Source organism: Solanum verrucosum, unplaced genomic scaffold (genome assembly GCF_900185275.1).
Source record: "Solanum verrucosum unplaced genomic scaffold, falcon-dt-bn FXZP01000218.1, whole genome shotgun sequence".
In the NCBI taxonomy this organism is placed as follows: Eukaryota; Viridiplantae; Streptophyta; class Magnoliopsida; order Solanales; family Solanaceae; genus Solanum; species Solanum verrucosum.
In genome coordinates, this window is record NW_026020464.1 from 1,461,426 (window position 1) to 1,479,955 (window position 18,530).

An 18,530-nucleotide genomic window follows, 5' to 3' on the forward strand; every position below is an offset into this window, starting at 1 on the left:
AAAAATAATTCATAAGGGGTTAATTTTTTCATAGTTTCATAAGTGAATTTGGAGATTTGAAACTTTTGATTAGAATTTTCACACATTTTCTATTAAAATAAAAGAAATTTAATATACATACATTGAAATAAAAAAGTAGCAACACATTTAATATACCTTTATTTTATTTTTTAAAAAAGGAAATTACAAGTGGACAAGTTAAAGAAATAACATTCATACATACCAACAACTTTCCTTTAATTTATTTTTGCATGCATGCAAAATTATATTATCCCTATTTCTCTCATCTCCATTCTTCTCCTCTTTTCCCCTTCTTCTCTTTCTCTTTCTCTCTAGAATCCTTCCCCCCCCCCCCCTTCCATTAACACAAAGGATTCAAGAGAAATCGAAAGAGGGGAGAGATGGGGCAACAAACGTTGATATACAGTTTTGTTGCCCGGGGAACGGTGATTTTGGCTGAATATACTGAGTTCACAGGTAATTTCAATATCATTGCCTCGCAATGCCTCCAGAAATTACCTGCATCCAACAATAGGTTCACCTACAATTGTGATGGACACACTTTCAATTTTCTCGCGGAGAATGGATTTAGTGAGTTTCCTAATTTCTTTCTCATTCATGATCATAGATTCTATAAATAAATGTTTTTTTTTTGTATTTTTAAAATGGAATGATATGAATAATGAAGATTCAAATTGTTGATCCCACCTTGTTTGTTTTTTGATCAATTGGATTTATTTATTTGTGAGGTGAACGCATCATGAACAATGAAGATTCATCAATCAGATCCATTTAGAGTTTTTTGTGTTTGTTGTAATTTTGCATGCTTGTGCTTATTAATTGATTGGTTGTGAGGTGAACGCGACATGAACAATGAAGATTCATCAATTGGATCCATTTAGAATTTTTTATGTTTGTTGTAATTTTGCATGCTTGTGCTTATTGATAGATTGTTTGTAAATTTCATAATGGATAATATGTTTGTACGTCCTATTTGTCATTTATAACCTGACTAAAAGAAAAGTTCGCTGATGTGACAGAAGTCATTTTTCATAAAGAAACTATATTCTGATGTTTGATTATTGAAAAACATATTTTTCATGAGAAAAACATGCTCTCGAACATTTTCTTGAAAAATGACTTCCGTCACAATAAATTGTTCAAGATTGTCTCGAAAGATTACTTGGTGGCGAATAAGAATATGTAAATAATATTGGTAAATTGAGTTTTGTGATATATATTACTATAGTTTTGGGTAATTTTTCGATATTTGTTTGATTTTTCTTATATGATCAACCAAATATTGTATAACTTATACGAAATTTTTGTCTATTATTGTAGCCTATTGTGTGGTTGCTACTGAATCAGCAGGCAGACAACTTCCCATTGCGTTTTTGGAACGTATTAAGGATGATTTTAGCAAGAAATATGGTGGAGGAAAAGCTACTACTGCTGCTCCTAAAAGTCTAAGCAAAGAATTTGGGTACCTACTAAATTGTCTTTTTATTACTTCGAGTTTAACTTATATATATGGATCGTATAAAGATACGTTAACAGTATCAAGTCATTTGAAATGTATCCATAAGAGTTCGACTTGTATATATTAACGACAGTATAGATAATTTGTGTACTATTATGTTATTTATACTTATTGTAGTAAGTAATCTGACTTATTTTTAAAATTACAGATCGCACGAGCGTTTGAATTACCTCATAATTAATTAATCTCATGTTGTTGTAGGCCAAAATTGAAAGAGCACATGAAATATTGTGTTGATAATCCTGAAGAAATTAACAAACTTGCTAAGGTGAAAGCTCAAGTTTCAGAAGTTAAGGGAGTGATGATGCAAAACATTGAAAAGGTAAGGATTTTTTTTTTTTAATTTTGTAAGTAAGGAGATTATAACAAGACAAATATACAAATTAGAAATAGTTTGAGTTGAACGGATTGAATTATGATTTATTTCATATTTAGTCTGAACCAAATAAATTTTGAATAAGTTCTGAGTTGAATTATGACTCACTCCTTTTAGACCAAATTAACTCAACCAAATTTGGATGGATTATAGCCTAAACTATTTATCAATTCAACATATTTTAACAAGTTCAAATTTAGTCCAATTCGCCTATTTGAGCCAAACCACGACACAAAAAAATGTTACGCTTGAATCATTTTCCATCTTTATTTGGCGGTTCATATTTTTGTTTTGTGTGTTCTTTGGAAGGAACTCTTATTTTAGAATACTATCTTAGTAAGTATGGTAAGAGAGTCAAATAAGTCAGAAAGAGAAGACGATATAGAGCTTTGATTACCCTATGAATAATGAATTTGTTTAAATCATGTTCATTCTTTTTTCAGGTTCTTGATCGTGGTGAGAAGATTGAACTTCTAGTTGATAAAACAGAAAATCTTCGATCACAGGTTAGCTTAATGCAACAATACATATGTTTAATTTCTTCTATTATTGATCTTTTTGAGCTTAGAAATTTTCGGTGTGTGGTCCTATATTGGGTAATAGGGGTAAAGAAAATTTAACTATGAAAATATGATCCGCCTAATCCGTCCCAACTAATTTTAACTCGTACAATTCAGATCATCAAAAAATTAGGCTGACATATATAGTTCAAATTGGTGCATGAGTAATCTTGTCACGATATGTTAGATATAGTGACGATAAAAGATAATTCTTTTATAAGTAATTAAACAAATGATAAGAAAATATATATATATATATATATATTTATTTATTTTTTATTTTTTTAAAAAAAAAAACAAACTTGATAAGAGTTAGCTGGATTGGGTTTTGACATACTATTATGCCCATTTATGACCCAACCTATTTCAATCCTTTTGGACGGATTAATGACAAATCTATTTATTAACTCAATATATATTGATATATTCAAATTCAGTCTAATTCGTCCATTTAATACCCGATAATTTATTAATTTTGTGTGATATTTTCAGGCACAAGATTTTAGGCAACAGGGAACCAAGATAAGAAGGAAGTTATGGTATGAAAATATGAAGATTAAACTAATTGTGTTAGGGATTATCATAGCTTTGATTCTCATTATCATTTTATCAGTTTGCCCTGGCTTTAAATGCATGTCTTGAATAATTAATTTGCATCAAATTCAAAAAAATAATAATTTATTTTTACCTCAAAATCTACTACTTACCACTCAATTAATTGATTTTACTTTCATAATGGTATATTAGTACACAAGAGGAGCTGGAATTGGCCTATATTATGATGTAGATTGTATATTAATCAGGATTTAGTTTGTCCTAATTACTTTTCTCCTTTTAGGGGAATTGTTTAAATTGTACTGTGTTAAATTTCATTTAATGTTGTTTCTCTAAATGAGATTTCATAATTCTAATGCAACTATTTAATTTTCATGTTTGGAGATTGTTTATATTATATTTTTTCGAAACGAGATAAGTAAAAGAAAATACAAGAGATATGTAATAAGATACAAAATTATTTTTATTTATATTTGAGTTGTAAATGAACAAAAGAGACCATTTCCTCTTAATTATCTAGGCAAAAAATGTTTGTGGACAAAAAATATTATTATTCCAACTTATATAATAATAATTAATATAGGCGAAACCAACTCTCCTAAACATTGCTACTAGTTTAGTGCCAACACCAAATTGTACCTTCTAGACATCGCTATTAATTGAGTGTTAGCACCTAGTTGTGTTGTCAATAATTTTTTAAATAAAGTAATTGCTACTAATTGAATGTCAATACCTACTTTTTCGATTTTCCACACGGTGTTAATAGTGATTTTAGAAATTATGTTCTTTTAAGTTTTTCAACATATGAAAATTGACTATAAACACTCATCAAAGAGGCAATTCATGTACTATAACTCATTATACAAGGAACATAATCACTCTTCAAAAGCTTACTATGTGTCTCATACAACTGATACTAATTATGTGACGCTTCTTTTTGTCTCACGAAAAAGTGAACCCAAACCTTACACTTTTTTGTGAGACAAGGGTGAAGCCTCAGACAACTAATGTCAGTCATGTGAGTCATATAATGAAAATTTCAACAAAAATATATGTGCATACGCTAACATTTTTACACACAAAAAAAAACTAATACCTACACTAAAAGTGCCTATATTCTTCATTAACAAGTATGATTCTAATACTCAATAACTCAAACATGAAAGATCAACAAGCTAATTGATCTCTACATGGTGAAATTTCTTCAAAAATGGGAAGTCTTCTCGATCGAAACGGAGCATACTGGTTTATCAACTGATCAAGACCATCAAGAAATGCATCTTCTAAGTTCAGTTGAGGTGAAGGAGAAGTGTATCCAAATGAACCAAATGGCTCCAATTCTTTCAACAGTTCCTCTACGCGATTCTTTGATTTAGGATCATCCGAGCCAGAGATTTTACCTTGTAAAACGTCTTCAACGACTGATCTTGCTTCACTATATCGCGATTGCTTTTGTAGACACATGCATAGATTGCACGCCTTATTGACATCAGGATCGATTTGTTGAGCCTTACGATAAACAACTTCAGCTGCTGCATAGTTGGATTGTTGCATATATGCCCAGCCCAGATTACCCTATACAATCATCCATGTAGAGAACTGTCAAAACACTCGTAACACAAGGTTTTTCAACCGCGAAAAGTGCAATTACCAACAAGGTCCTTATATACTTCGACAGTATAAAGAATAGCTACACTACAATGTAGCTTTCAACCAGCTATAGCAGGTAACATATCTTGTTTTCCACATTATCAATTCAACCTTTGCATAGACGATTTAGATGAATTCGTTCATTCAAACACACAATGTAAAAAAGCTAAAACTCTTGTGAAAACAAGGTATATACATATATAGTTGAAAGTACCAGTATTCTTGAGGTTTCTTGCTTGATAGTAACTTGAAACTTCCTTCCATGGGAACGAGCCGTCTTTGTAGGTTTACCATTAAAAACTTCTCCTTGGTAAATCATTCGTAATTTCTGCTTCAGCAGTTCAATCTGCTCCTCTAATTTTCCGCATTTCTGCAACATTCATCATCTCGAATTAATTTAGTGCATTGATCAAGAGAAAACACTGTGCCTTTAAACTAGCCGTTAACATATATACCACGAATAGGAAAAGAAATGCACTTCGACTATTCTACTAAGTACCTACTATCTCTCATCAGCACAGCACATATAATGGATAACTGTGTCCATCAAAGCTTAGACAAATACGAAAAAATCACCTAGATGTTCATATCCTCTTTAACACATTCAAAGCTAAAGGCAACTTCTCCATTGTGTTTTAACAACTTAAAACACAAAAACAACAACAATGTCTGAGTCTCAACAAGTTGAGGTCAGCTATATGAATCCTCACTTCTTCGTTTAACCTCAATTACTCATATCATCACGACATTAAAACAACAACTAATACAAATCGATGTGTTTATGCACCTTGTATAAATCGATGAGGACATTGTCTAATGATTCTTGTGCTTGTTTAGAGCATCGATCTCTAAAGGACTTAATAGCTTCAATAGCCTCTTCAGCGCGATCTTGTTGTTTCATAACGACTGCCATGTCTTTCAACGCGCTATCCACTCTATCTCCTGCATTAATCGCCTTCCAAAACAGAACTATAGCTGCCTCTGCATCTTTCTCTACTAGCTACAAGTAACACGCGGATAAATTAGTCTCACCATATTTACTTACAGACTCATTTTTGCATCTATCGATCAGTATAATTTAACTTGTTATAGTATGTCGTTCATCATTTTCACTAAGTTGCCAAAAAAAACAATACCTTATAAGTTCAACTTCAATATACTGACAATTCAAAAAAAATAACAAAATTATTTTTCTTTATTTGTAAACAACAAAAAAAGTCAAACAACTATTGGAATCACTTTTTAAAAAAAATTGTAAGAGAAAAATCATTTTGTTATATTATTATTATTATTATTATTATTATTATTATAATATCACATCAAATATATTATTAGCTACCAAGTATATTTTCGATAACGTGCCACACACTTTTTGAAGCAAAAAAAATAAAAATCAATCATTTTAACCAATTTGCATACTATGCACCCCCCCTCCCACCCCAACCCCAACCCAAAACAAATCTGGTTCAATTTGTGGTAAATTATATAAATCTCTAATTTAACATCACAATCACAAGATCCAAAAGTTTTTCCAACTTTTAAGAGGTCAATTGAAGATTCAAACCAAGACACAACATAAAATACTATCTCTGTTCCATTTTAACTGTCGCTTTAACTTTAAAAATTCATCCCAAATTAACTGTTATTTCAGAAATTCAAAACTTGAAATTGACAATTATGTTCAAATTTATACCTTAACATTAAACAATAATACACAATATTTAAGATAAAACAATCAAAATCTACTTTGTAACTATATATCGTAATAAAAGAGCTAAAACGACAGTTAAAATGAGACGTAGAAATTACCTGAGCATATTTGGCTCTAACATAAGGACTATCACCAGGAGGAAGCTTATGAATAATTTGATAATTACACTCTAATGGCTCCTTCTTTGTGCATCCATTATTATTGTTCTTCATAATTATAAATATATAAATGTATCAAATATAAAAAGTAAGAAAATCAATATAATTAAACACAAAAAAAATGGATCCTTTTTTTCTGGGTTTTATACAGAAAAAACTTGAAGATTTGTTCTGTAAATGGAGAAAAATTTGAGAAAAGTAAGAAGATTGAATAATTAAAACATAGTAATATAATTGGATTGTGTAGAAAATGAACCTGGCTTGAAATGTGTCTATGTTCATTTGTTTGTTGGCTTTCTAGACATGATTTTCAACACGTATGTAATCTAGACACGTGTCAGTTTCTATTACCATTTTCCTATTAATTATATAAATCCCTTCGTCTATTTTTATTTGTCTGATATTGACTTCACATAGGGGCGGAGCCACCTTGTGGTTAGGGGAATCATTTGAATCCTCTTTGACGAAAAATTATACTATCTATATATGAAAAAAATATTTTTTTATGTATATATAGTAAATATTGAACCTCTTTGGCTAGTTCGTGTGTCTACTTATTCAAATTTTGAACGTCCTTAGTGAAAAATTCTGGCTTCGCCACTGATTTCATACATTCGTTAAGAAATGATACTTTCTTTTTTTCCCTTTTTAGCTTGTTTTAGAAAAATATCTCTAATTTTTTTTTGTAATTCCTTAATTTCAATTTTTCATGTAAGTTCATGATATATTTGAGACTACAAGATTAAAATATATTTTGATACTTTTTATATATCTTTAATTTAAGATAATCAGATTCAAAAGTATTGTTTTTACTTTTTAAAATTTCATGCCAATTTAAACCTGATACACAAATTGAAATGAAAGAAGTATGTACCGAATAATCATAATAGTTTAATTGATTGATTAACTGAATTGTTACGTTGTCCCAAATTTTCCACCTTTTCCAATTTTTTCAAACTTTTACCTTTTCGTCTATTTAGGTTCTTAATTAGTTTTCTAAATTGCAAATTACGAAAATGGATTATGTTTTCTTTTTCTTATTAATGGGATTGAATTGACCTAAAGATTTATTGGACTTTAACACCTTCACATTTAATCTATAATATTAATCATTTTTTGGTGTTCTATCCGATGTTCAATGCTTGAAATTCTGACTAAATTTAGATTGCCAACAATGAAATAATCACATTACTGCACCACAACACATATTAATATTATTATATTAATCACTCAACCAACATCTTCACAAATTCAGAACAAAGAAAATTTTGCTTCTAATAAAGAGTTCAATATGTTTTCACTTTTTTCATCATTAATAAGAGATCTCGAATGTTAGTAGTTGGAAATTAAAAAAAAATCATGTTGAAATATCACTCAAGAATAAATCTTACAGTGTGAATCTAAATTTGATCGAGTTCTAATATGAATACGAATATTAAAATAACAGTGGGAAACAAAGAAACATACTACTATTCCTATAGATACCATAATTTAACTTACACTACAGATATCAACTATGAGACAATTTTTTGTTGATTCAACTCAATCGTTATCGAAAATTCACAATCTCATGAACCTAAATTCCTATCTATTGATAGACGAGAACAAACTGCTATTGACTATTTTTCGCCTATCTATTTTACTATAACCGACTTGAAGACATCAAATGCAGACCATCATCTCCATCTGAACGCAATCATAGCTTCATTTATTCGTTTAACCTTAAAGATCACCATTAGCATTCACACAAAAGTAAAGTCGTCCTACCAAAAAATTCTCCATTCTCAAGGCTCAAACTCGAAATTACTACAATGAAAGGGAGGTGAAGTAAACAGTCTATATACACTGAAAAAAAATGAAAACTTATTACATAACATCAAAATAAATGAATCATATGAGAAAACAAGAACCAAAAAAATGGCTCTCCAACTAAGCAAAAGAAACCAACCAAAGTAACAAAACCTTTTGCCAAGTAACATCAAACAAAACTGCATGAAAATTCACTCAAAAGAGTTTCACACTATGCCAAAGGTTGTGCAATATTTCTAGCTATCAAGCTCTGACAGTAAACTCTTCTTGCCTATACTGGTTTCCACCACCCCTTCCTCCTCGACCACCCATCCGGCCTCGTCCACGACTATAACCTCTGCCGCCACCCCAGCCTCCGCCTCTGCCCCTTCCGTATCCCGTGCCTGTTGAGAGTAAACAAAAAGGTCAAAAGTAAAGAGATGTAGAGCATATACATTCAGTCCTCAAGCATAAATTCAGACCAGTAAAGAAAGAAGTTAATTTTTTATTTTATAATGTAGGGATAAAGAAAGAAGTTAATTCTTCTTAGGCATAATATATAAACACACACTCAAACTTGGGATCAACTAGCAAGTAAGCACAGCACTCCAACTTTAAGAGTGCACATCTTAACACCTTATCTTGGTCTCAACTGACACTTAACATTCCAACTCATCCCCACTGTGTCTCATGGACACTCGACGCTGACGTGGAACATAAATTTTGGAGGTGTCTGGATAATCATTTTATAATCTAGAGTGTTCAACTGAGACACAGTACAGACGAGTTGAAGTATCTAGATGTGCATTCTCAAAGTTGGGAGTGCTTACATGTGTTTTTTCTGCAACTAGGAATAGAATCACTTGCTGACAAAAGATGGAGAGCAGACATAAGAACTAAACAAAGAGACGTTACTTTCATGTTGGCCTTGACTATGAAGGGAACAACTAAACTAACTTCTAACATGAACTGATATAACAAGACGCCTAGAGATCTGTGTTGTGTAATCTTTCTGATTTCTCCTCCAGCCAATGTAGCTGACAAGCTTTGTTGTTTACAAAAAGTGCAAAATATTCAACATAATTTTCATAAGCCTCAAAAATCAGAATTTCACTGCAAGTTTGAACCACAATGTGACTTCTTTATAAAACAAAATATGAACTCTATTTTAACTTTTTTCCTTAATCTCAAGATAATATGGGAGCATAGAATATAAACTTACCACGGTATCCCCAACCTCTGCCTCGACCACCACCTTGACCTTGATTATAATATCCACCATTATCTGCAAACCCACCACCTCGACCTTGATTATAATATCCATCATTATCTGCAAATCCGCCACCTCGACTTGGGTTGTAAAATGCACCATCATCTGCTAATCTACCACCTCGACCTGGGTTATTATATCCACCATCATCTGCTAATAGCACGTATTAGTTAGAGTATTAGTCAGAGCACACGACTGGAAAAGAACCTAACATCAAAAATAAAATAAACATAGAATTGACTAAAACTTATATCCCAGTGGTACTGACTAAAACTTATATTCCGGTGGTACTGGTTGCATGGATACAAATTTCACTGTCTCCCTTCCCTTTTCTATTCCCAGTCCCACTATGGCCAAAAATAAAACAAGAATAAAAAGAGGATTGAAATTCTATGTTGCTCGGACTCTTCAAAAATGTCAAGGGATGCATGTTGGATTCGCCAAAAGTTATGTATTTTTGGAGAATCGGACACGTATGCAACATCGAAAGTGTAGGGTCCATGCAATTTAGTTGAAATCAGCTATGCAGGGAACTTATACAAATCAATACCTTGGTAGTAGTTTCCATAACCACCCCTGCCGCGTCCCCTTCCACGCCCTCTGCCTCTGCCCCTACCTCGGCCTCGACCACGGATACCATAAGAATCTGAATATCATGTTTTGTAAGAAAAAAATAAATTGAAATGGCTGCAAAGTTTTGTTTGCAGTGTAGTGATGAAACGTAAACAAACACCAACAACTAAGCTTCAATCCCACTCATGAACATAAATGATGAACTTCACAATTGATATGGACCATGCTTGAAAATTTAATTGCTGAATGGCCAAATGGAATGCCAATTATCCATGTGTTAAATCTCAAGAACTTTTCAAAAACAATCAAAAAGAAAAATAGGGAAACAAGCAGCAAAATTATGGGTAGTATGTAGTCTAACTCAGCATTAACAGATTCACCTTGATTAAAATCAGAAGGAACATAGGCTTGTTTTCCTTGCTGCAGTTGTTGATTCTCTGCTCCTGACTGATCAAAACGAGACGGAGCTTGGTAGCTAGATACACAGCACTTACCCCAGGTTAGAGAATATATATATTCAGATCTTTCCATTCTAAATAAAAATGAGAGTTGTTCAACTAGATGTGCTCCTTTGGTCGGGTTTGAGAGAGTTAAATGTTTCTCAAAAAAATGGAGGGAGGAACCATCCTTCAAAATAAACATATAATGTTTGCAGAGCTTACCCGGGAGAGCTTTGATTCAACTCAGCAGTCGACAAAGTAATTGTTATCAGCGAGACCTGGCGAGTCATCTCCAAGCTACTCAAGCATACATAAGAGGTAAATCAACTGCCTGACTGAAGCACATAAAAGGAGGACTGGAAGCAAGAACAACATGAACTTACGGTTGTAGACCCTCTTCAAGGGGCTCATATGCATCAGTTATGGTAGTTGAGCTGATAGATGTATCTTGATGCAACCCAGGAATTCTCTTCTGTTTTACACATGCAAATCGTGCAAATAAAATCAGCTGCCACTCCTGTGCTTGGCAAATTAAAATGGCATAACACTGATAATACCTTTATAATCTCTGCAATGGCAACTGTTTTACTGATAGCCTGTCCCATTGCCTTCAAAACAATTTCATTTGTTCGTTGGTCCTGAACATGACGGTAGTGGTATGTTAACAAATTTCATGCAATGCATAATAACATTTATTACATACCTCATAACATTGAGATAAGGCAAACACTTTCAGGCTTTCAGCAGCATTTAAATTTGAGGAGAGAGAAGGAAAAATAAGACACTTTCTGATCGAAACAAGAATGTATAACGAGAAAATTGCACAAACAGGCAGTGTACAAAAGTTTCATAATAAATATAATGTCTAGGTAGAGAACTAGGGACTTCTCTCCCCTTTACTGTCATTGTTTTTGAAACAAGACAATAGCCACATGATTACAATTGATGCAAACATAACTAAATGAAGAAATGTCATTTTAGCAGCCTACAAATAGATATTGATAATGAGCAGTTCCTCTCATAAACTCGACAAGGAGAACCTGACAAGCCAAGATTTAATTCACTTGACCAGCATCTGTGTGACTAAAAAAGTTTACAAGGGGATCAGGTTCACAAGAAGGCTATAGAGAATAATTTATGCAACCCATGCCCAATCCTAGCATTAGCATTCACGAACATGCAATTGAGAAGCCACATAGACAGATGAAAACAAACTTGTTTGATGAAAATCAGAGAATGGAATTCCACCACCTGCTTCAAGGCCTAATAATAACTTTCAATAGTTATTTTCCACAACTAGTTTTCAGTTCAAAGTTTCTTTTTATCATCTTCACCTCACTTGTGAAAAGGAATACGATGAGTCGATGAGCAATGAAACTACTACAAGCTCCCAAAAGAAATCATTACTTTTCCCCAATTTTCAGAGCAGATATAACATCCCACGGCGACAGCCACAAAAACTGAAAGAAAACATCATCAATTTGAAATCTTTCCAAACCCCCAGATGAAGATATACTCAAAGCAAGCAAAAAAACAACAACAACTAGGCTCATATTCAATTAGCCACAAGCATAACCCCAAAAAATATTTTTTTATCTTCTTCACCTCACTTGTGAGAAGGAAAAAAGACAGTAATCATACCACTACAAATTCAAATGTAAAACCTTTTCATTACTTGTGCCATTTTTTAGTGCAAAAACAACATCCCAAGAGCCAAAGGACTGAACAAAACATCATCAATTTGAAATCTTTTCAAAACCCCAGATGACAACACACTCAAAACAAGATTAGCCACAAACATAGCCAAAAAAGAAGTTCCTTTTTATCTTCTTCACCTCAATTGTGAAAAGGAAGAAAGACCGAGCAACCATAACACTACAAACTCAAATACTAAAGAACTTCAATACTTTCCCCCAAATTTTGTAGCAAAAACAACATCACCACAAACAAATCCCCCAAAACATCATCAAGTTTAAATCTTTCCACAACTCTACATGACAACACACACAAAACAAGCAAATAAACAACAAAACTAGGCTCATACTCAATTAACCACAAACATTTCAGAACAAACACAACATCACGACAAACAAACCCCCAAAACCATATCAAAACATCATCAAGATGAAATCTTTCCACAACCCCACATGAAAACACACTCAAAACAAGCAAAAAAAAAACCCCATCAAAACTAGGCTCATACTCAATTAACCAAAAATAGCCAAATAAAACTTTCTTAGAATTTCATTACTTTCCCCTAAATTTCAGAACAAAAACAACATCACAACAAACAAACCCCCCAAAACCAAATCAAAACATCATCAAGATGAAATCTTTCCACAATCCCACATGAAAAACACACTCAAAACAAGCAAAAAAAACAACAAAACTAGGCTCATACTCAATTAACCAAAACATAGCCAAACAAAACTCTTAGAATTTCATTACTTTCCCCCAAAATTTCAGAACAAAAACAACATCACAACAAACAAACCCCCCAAAACCAAACCAAAACATCATCAAGATGAAATCTTTCCACAACCCCACATAAAAACACACTCAAAACAAGTAAAAACACATACGAAATGAAACAAAAAAACACAAAAAGATTATACAAATTACCTGAAGCAGAGTGGTGGCATAGCTAATGTAATTACGAATAAGACCTTGTGCAGTGACTCTGATCTCATTCTCCTTAATGGGTTCCTCTGGCCTTGGTTTCTCCACCTTCTGGTACCTATCCATTTTCTTCTTCTCAACAAAATCACTCACTCTCTCTAGACCTTTCTTTCTTTAGGGCCAAATGTTATACTGAAAAAAGAACAGAGACACATGGTGTAGAAATATAGGAATTTCAGAATTTATATTCAATAATATAATAAACTCCTGAAAAAAAATGATTTAAAAAAAAATAGGAATATTGGTAAATGCATGCATAAAAAGGTTGTACTACGTGCATAAAATTTTTGTACTTTTGTGTTTATTTAGAAAAAAGCTAACCCTAAATTTATTTCTATTTAGAGCGGCTTGACTTAGGTTATGCGTGAGAGTAGCTTAATAATAAGCATTAATTAGCAAATAAAAACAGAAGTTTGTACTTTTATATTTTTTTTTAATTGGAATAAAGCCGTTATACACGGTGAACAAATTAGCAATTACACATTTAAATTATGTAAAGGTCTTATAATTTTCTGAACTTTTTTTGTTTGTATTATTTACTCGATTCATAGCATAGAATCAGTTGAAGTCCAACTCTTTTTTTGCCTTAATCCAAACTTTTAACTATGTGAGGTTTTACAATTTATAAATTATGACAGTTAATGTATATAATAAAAAATATGATATATTTTAAGCGTTCAGTGATTAAGAACACATATAAAATTTTTATCTAAAATATGATTAAATATTATTATTATTATTATTATTATTATTATACATAATTGAAATAATCCCTAATATGAGTCTAAATAATTGAATGGTACTAACATTTGTAGACGTATTTCACTAGTCTCCACTTATCGATGGAAATAATAATAATAATAATAATAATAATAATAATAATAATAATAATATAGTTGTGTTTCTGTATTATTATTGTGTGATATAACTAACTCATAGAAGCAATTAGGTCTACAAAGTGTATAACTAGCAAAAGTATGCGAGAAATACTGAAAAAATTATGTCGTTTTATTGTTTTTCTATTCGTATTAAAGTCTAATTACATTTATGAAGAATCTCAAACACACCATCACAGTTCATAGTGATGTCGATTTATTATTATTCGATAAAATGATCAAACTTTCCACAATTGTGTATTGTAATACTGCTTCAAAAGTTTTTAAAAAACAATTTCATTCATTCGACTAATCAATATCTCATTTCATGTCATAATAACAACAACAACAACACATTCAATATAAATCCACATATAAGACATAAAAAGAATAATATATATACCAACCTTACTTTATAAATTCATAAAAAATGTTTTTTACATTATAAGTAAACCATAAATAATACTATTAAAATTTGATAACAATAACGTCCCACTTCCTTTTAGTTAGTTTAATTATATGAATCATCTTTATCAAAAATGTTTTCAATACATCTTATCTATCACTAGAAATTCTCTAATATATTACAGCAAAACCTCTATAAATTAATACTCGATAAATTAATAATCTCTCTAAAATAATATTTTTCTCCGGTCCCGATTTGGGTCAACGGAAAATATCACCAATTTCGATAAGATAATAAGATAATATATTTCCAAAAGACCCCTACATAAATATATGGTCCCATTAATATCATAAATTAATAATTCTTTAAAAGTACAAATATATCTAAGACAAATTAGTAAAATATGATTCTATTGTGTTTGTTTTTTCTTAAAATTTAAATCTAGTTGAAGCTCATCTCTAGTTTTTCTTATTGCATCCAAGAGCTCAGGTGTTGTCTTTTCGAACTACACCATAAAATTGTGAAGAGTTCTTGATGTGATAAGTGTTTACATACGCGTAATTGGTTCCAAAGGTATAGTATCATTTTCAACTTCATCATCAACATTGCTTTTTCCGATGGTATCTACAACTTCTCCTAAGCTCTAGACCTTTGAACGTGTATCACTTTCACCCCGATAATCCAACAGGTTATTGACATCCATTTTACTGTGGTAACCGAGATCATTAATCACAACCTCAAGTTCATGAATGACGTTTTCACAAGTGGGTTCATTCAAATTCTCTGAGATCGCATCCCCCGAATGAATTTTACAGTATCGAAAATAATTTGCTATTGTCTCTTGTTGAACATTTGTTGTCCAAGCAAGGATTGCAAAATTGATAGCATCCAAACATTAATCTTTGTTGGATCAGTTTGTCCTACTTCATAAACTTCTAATATCCTACGATAAAATCTGTTACGATAATACATCTTAAAAGCTCTTATTAACCCAGCATCACAAGGTTGAATTTTGAATGTCATGTTGGGTGGCAAGAAAAACAATTCAACATTTTGTAGTCCTTCAATATTTCTATTATGGGTTGGACAATTATCTACCATAAACAAAACTCGTCTACCATACATTTTGTGGTCAAACCAACAAATATATTCATCAAAAAGCACACTTGTCATCCATGCTCTTTTGTTTGCATGATAGTGACAATTCAATATATATGATACATAAATTAGTAAGATACAATGATTTTGATGTATTCGTTGTACTTTATGTATAATATTTTTTTATGTGAAATCAATAAATATGATACATAAATTAGTAAGATACAATGATTTTAATATAATCAAAATTAACCTTCGTTAAATCTCAAACCATTCATTAAATTAATAAATATTAATTTATCGATTAAATAATATCTCTATAAAATAATAAAATTTCATGGTCCACTTATATTAATTTATAGAGATTTACTGTATACTGAATATTTTTGTAATACACATCTTATCTATGTCTCTTTAAAATAAATTCTTTCAATGCAATTTTAGGTCTTTCTTTATATACTAGTAAAGAAAGCCCGGGCGCTGCCCGGGCCCAACATTAATAAAGTTATATTGTTACTCTCTCCGTCCCATATTAGATGAGAATCTTATTAAAAAAAAAAAATTCATATTATTTGAGCACTTATTAAATTATGATAGAATTAATTAATTCTTTTCCATTTTACCCTACAATTAATATGACCATTCCTATATTGTATGTGTATTTTTTGTAACTCATTTCAATGTGCATTGATATAAACAAAGGGTAAAATGGTGAAGTCTTCCAATGTATAAATGATTTCTTAATCACCGTGTAAAGTTGGAAGTGCCCATCTAATATGGGACGGAGAGAGTATAGTTTATGTATTGTTATAAAATTAGTAAAGATTGTTATAATATATTTTGCTCATAAGTGAGCTAATATAAAAACTTATTTGTCATTTGTCTTTTTAATTTCAATTTCAAATAGCAAATAAATGTACCGATAAGATTGAGGGTAGAAATGAAACATATCTTTCTAAATTTAAGTAAAAATAAACAGAGTAGAAGTAACATTAGGGTTATCGATAGGACGATTCATTCGGTTATTTTAAAAAAAATTATATCATTCAATTTTTCGGCTATTTTATAATGTATAACCAAAATTAAAATTTTAAAATCATCCCAATCCTAATTTATGTGACACAAGCAGTACAAAAATTAGTCTTTTTTTTGTTGTCTTGTAGATATTTTAAGTTATTATTTATTGTAAATTATAGTACTTTTTATTAAAGTTTTTAATAACATATGTTACTTTTTATGTTTGAGAGTTAAACCAATTTTTTTTTATATGTCTTTTAATTTTATATGTGTTTTGTCCTTTTCCATTTTCAAAAACTAATACTTTGTCCATTTCATTTTATATGTCATTTCTTTTTATAAATATATTGGTTATTCCCTCTTCTTATGTCATATATTATGAAATTTGAGAAGTTATTGAAATTTTTATATGATTCTAAAAATATTTTAAATTGTTAGCTATTGTGATTTGTAGTACCTTTTTTTTTTATAGAATTTTGAAAATAATATTTATTACTCTCTTTGTTCTAATTTATGTGGCACATGCAAAATTTCAAATATTAACCATTTTTTATATGTCTCTTTACTATATTAAGTTGTTAATTATTGTATTTTATAGTACATTTTGAACTTAATTTTTAAAGAATATATGTTATTTTCCATGTCCCAATTTATGTGGCATTAATTGATAGATTTGTTGGAGTCGAGAGAATTTTTTTGTTAATTATTGTAATTTATAGTTTCTTTTTCGTCAATTTGAAACAATATATGTTCTTAATTGATAGATTTTTTGGAGCCGACAATTTTTTTTGTTAATTATTGTAATTTATAGTTTATTTTTCGTCAATTTCAAACAATATATGTTTATCATATAATCCATTTTATGTGGTAGCAATAGAATTTAGAGAGTCAATTAAATTTTTTATATAACTTTTAAATATTTAAGCTATTAATTATTGTAATGTATAGTATTACTTAGATTATTTTTGAATATAAATGTTACCTTTTTTATCCTAATTTATATGGCATTGATAGAATTGAAAGTGTCAAATAATTGTTAATTATTGTAATATGATATGTAGTACTTTTTATGTAGTTTTTACTATTTTTAAGCATACTAAGTATAGTATTACTTATATTATTTTTAAATATATTTAAATCTACTACTTATATATATTTTTTTTAGTAGATAAGTGTGAATGTGAGGGTATTTTTAAATACCCAAAATATCCTCACTTTCACACGTATCTAGTACTTATATTATACATTATATATATTATATAGTAATTTTATATATATTATATAGTAATATTTTTTTAGTAGATAAGTGTGAATGTGAGGGTATTTTTAAATATCCAAAATACCCTCACATTCACACTTATGTTCAACCCTCTCTTTTTTTTGGTGCCACGTGTCGAAAGAGAAGTGAATTTATTCACTCTTCTTATATAGTAATATCTTTTAAGCACACAAATATGCAGATTTTTTTTTTCTTCTAATTTCTCATTTATTGTTCGGCACATGCATTAAAGTCTCGATTAAATTTGAATTTGAATTCAAACTCACGACTTTTGAATAAAAATGAAACGGTCTCATTACTCTACGACAACCTACGTTGGTCACCTATGGAGACATATAATTCTTTTATTTAAACAAAACAAATAATTTAAAGCCGTAAATTGTCGCTCACAAAAAAGTATATGGCACAAAAAGATCAGGGTACTAAAATAACAATCAAAATATAAAAAGGGATCAAAAAGCAAATTCACCAAAATAACGAACGGCACATAATTGTGTATAGATCCCGCCAAATAAAATTTCATTATAGTCCCTCAAGTCCAATAAATTTTACTTG

The 18,530-nt window shown here is 30.5% G+C and overlaps 3 protein-coding genes across 4 annotated transcripts; 1 reads left to right on the top strand and 2 right to left on the bottom strand.

Annotated features, from left to right (window-relative positions):
- Nucleotides 1–274: 274 nt before the first annotated feature.
- Nucleotides 275–3,140, top strand: LOC125808772 (putative vesicle-associated membrane protein 726). The gene is made up of 5 exons (XM_049488435.1): nucleotides 275–591; nucleotides 1,342–1,483; nucleotides 1,742–1,862; nucleotides 2,360–2,422; nucleotides 2,969–3,140. The coding sequence occupies exons 1-5, from the start codon at nucleotides 402–404 to the stop codon at nucleotides 3,116–3,118; spliced, it is 666 nt and encodes a 221-aa protein (XP_049344392.1). The 5' UTR covers nucleotides 275–401; the 3' UTR covers nucleotides 3,119–3,140.
- A 770-nt stretch (nucleotides 3,141–3,910) lies between these two features.
- On the bottom strand, nucleotides 3,911–6,712 carry LOC125808769 (protein SULFUR DEFICIENCY-INDUCED 2). The gene is made up of 4 exons (XM_049488431.1): nucleotides 6,491–6,712; nucleotides 5,469–5,681; nucleotides 4,896–5,051; nucleotides 3,911–4,606 (listed from the first exon to the last, which is right to left on the bottom strand). Exons 1-4 carry the CDS (start codon nucleotides 6,602–6,604, stop codon nucleotides 4,199–4,201), a joined length of 891 nt encoding a protein of 296 aa, XP_049344388.1. The 5' UTR covers nucleotides 6,605–6,712; the 3' UTR covers nucleotides 3,911–4,198.
- Nucleotides 6,713–8,315: 1,603 nt separating this feature from the next.
- Nucleotides 8,316–13,609, bottom strand: LOC125808766 (protein argonaute 18-like). Of its 2 annotated transcripts, none has more exons than XM_049488428.1 (8): nucleotides 13,244–13,609; nucleotides 11,179–11,259; nucleotides 11,005–11,093; nucleotides 10,844–10,918; nucleotides 10,562–10,656; nucleotides 10,159–10,254; nucleotides 9,561–9,758; nucleotides 8,316–8,742 (listed from the first exon to the last, which is right to left on the bottom strand). In XM_049488428.1, exons 1-8 carry the CDS (start codon nucleotides 13,364–13,366, stop codon nucleotides 8,603–8,605), a joined length of 897 nt encoding a protein of 298 aa, XP_049344385.1. In that variant the 5' UTR covers nucleotides 13,367–13,609; the 3' UTR covers nucleotides 8,316–8,602. The 2 variants fall into 2 exon arrangements, with proteins under 2 accessions (XP_049344385.1, XP_049344384.1); XM_049488427.1 differs by having other exon boundaries at nucleotides 9,561–9,761; nucleotides 13,244–13,442.
- Between the last annotated feature and the right edge of the window lie 4,921 nt (nucleotides 13,610–18,530).

Excerpts from the sequence above, each read along its gene's own strand:
- LOC125808769 (XM_049488431.1), bottom strand. The coding sequence starts at position 6,604 with ATGAAGAACAATAATAATGGATGCACAAAGAAGGAGCCATTAGAGTGT. Across the intron at positions 5,682-6,490 it reads TTAGAGCCAAATATGCTCAG|CTAGTAGAGAAAGATGCAGA; the intron begins GTAATTTCTACG and ends TGTTACTTGTAG. Across the intron at positions 4,607-4,895 it reads AAGAAACCTCAAGAATACTG|GGTAATCTGGGCTGGGCATA; the intron begins GTACTTTCAACT and ends ATGATTGTATAG.
- LOC125808766 (XM_049488427.1), bottom strand. The coding sequence starts at position 13,366 with ATGGATAGGTACCAGAAGGTGGAGAAACCAAGGCCAGAGGAACCCATT. Across the intron at positions 10,919-11,004 it reads CTTGAAGAGGGTCTACAACC|CTTGGAGATGACTCGCCAGG; the intron begins GTAAGTTCATGT and ends ATGCTTGAGTAG. Across the intron at positions 10,255-10,561 it reads TCCTTCTGATTTTAATCAAG|ATTCTTATGGTATCCGTGGT; the intron begins GTGAATCTGTTA and ends CATGATATTCAG.
- LOC125808772 (XM_049488435.1), top strand. The coding sequence starts at position 402 with ATGGGGCAACAAACGTTGATATACAGTTTTGTTGCCCGGGGAACGGTG. Across the intron at positions 1,484-1,741 it reads AGTCTAAGCAAAGAATTTGG|GCCAAAATTGAAAGAGCACA; the intron begins GTACCTACTAAA and ends ATGTTGTTGTAG. Across the intron at positions 2,423-2,968 it reads CAGAAAATCTTCGATCACAG|GCACAAGATTTTAGGCAACA; the intron begins GTTAGCTTAATG and ends TGATATTTTCAG.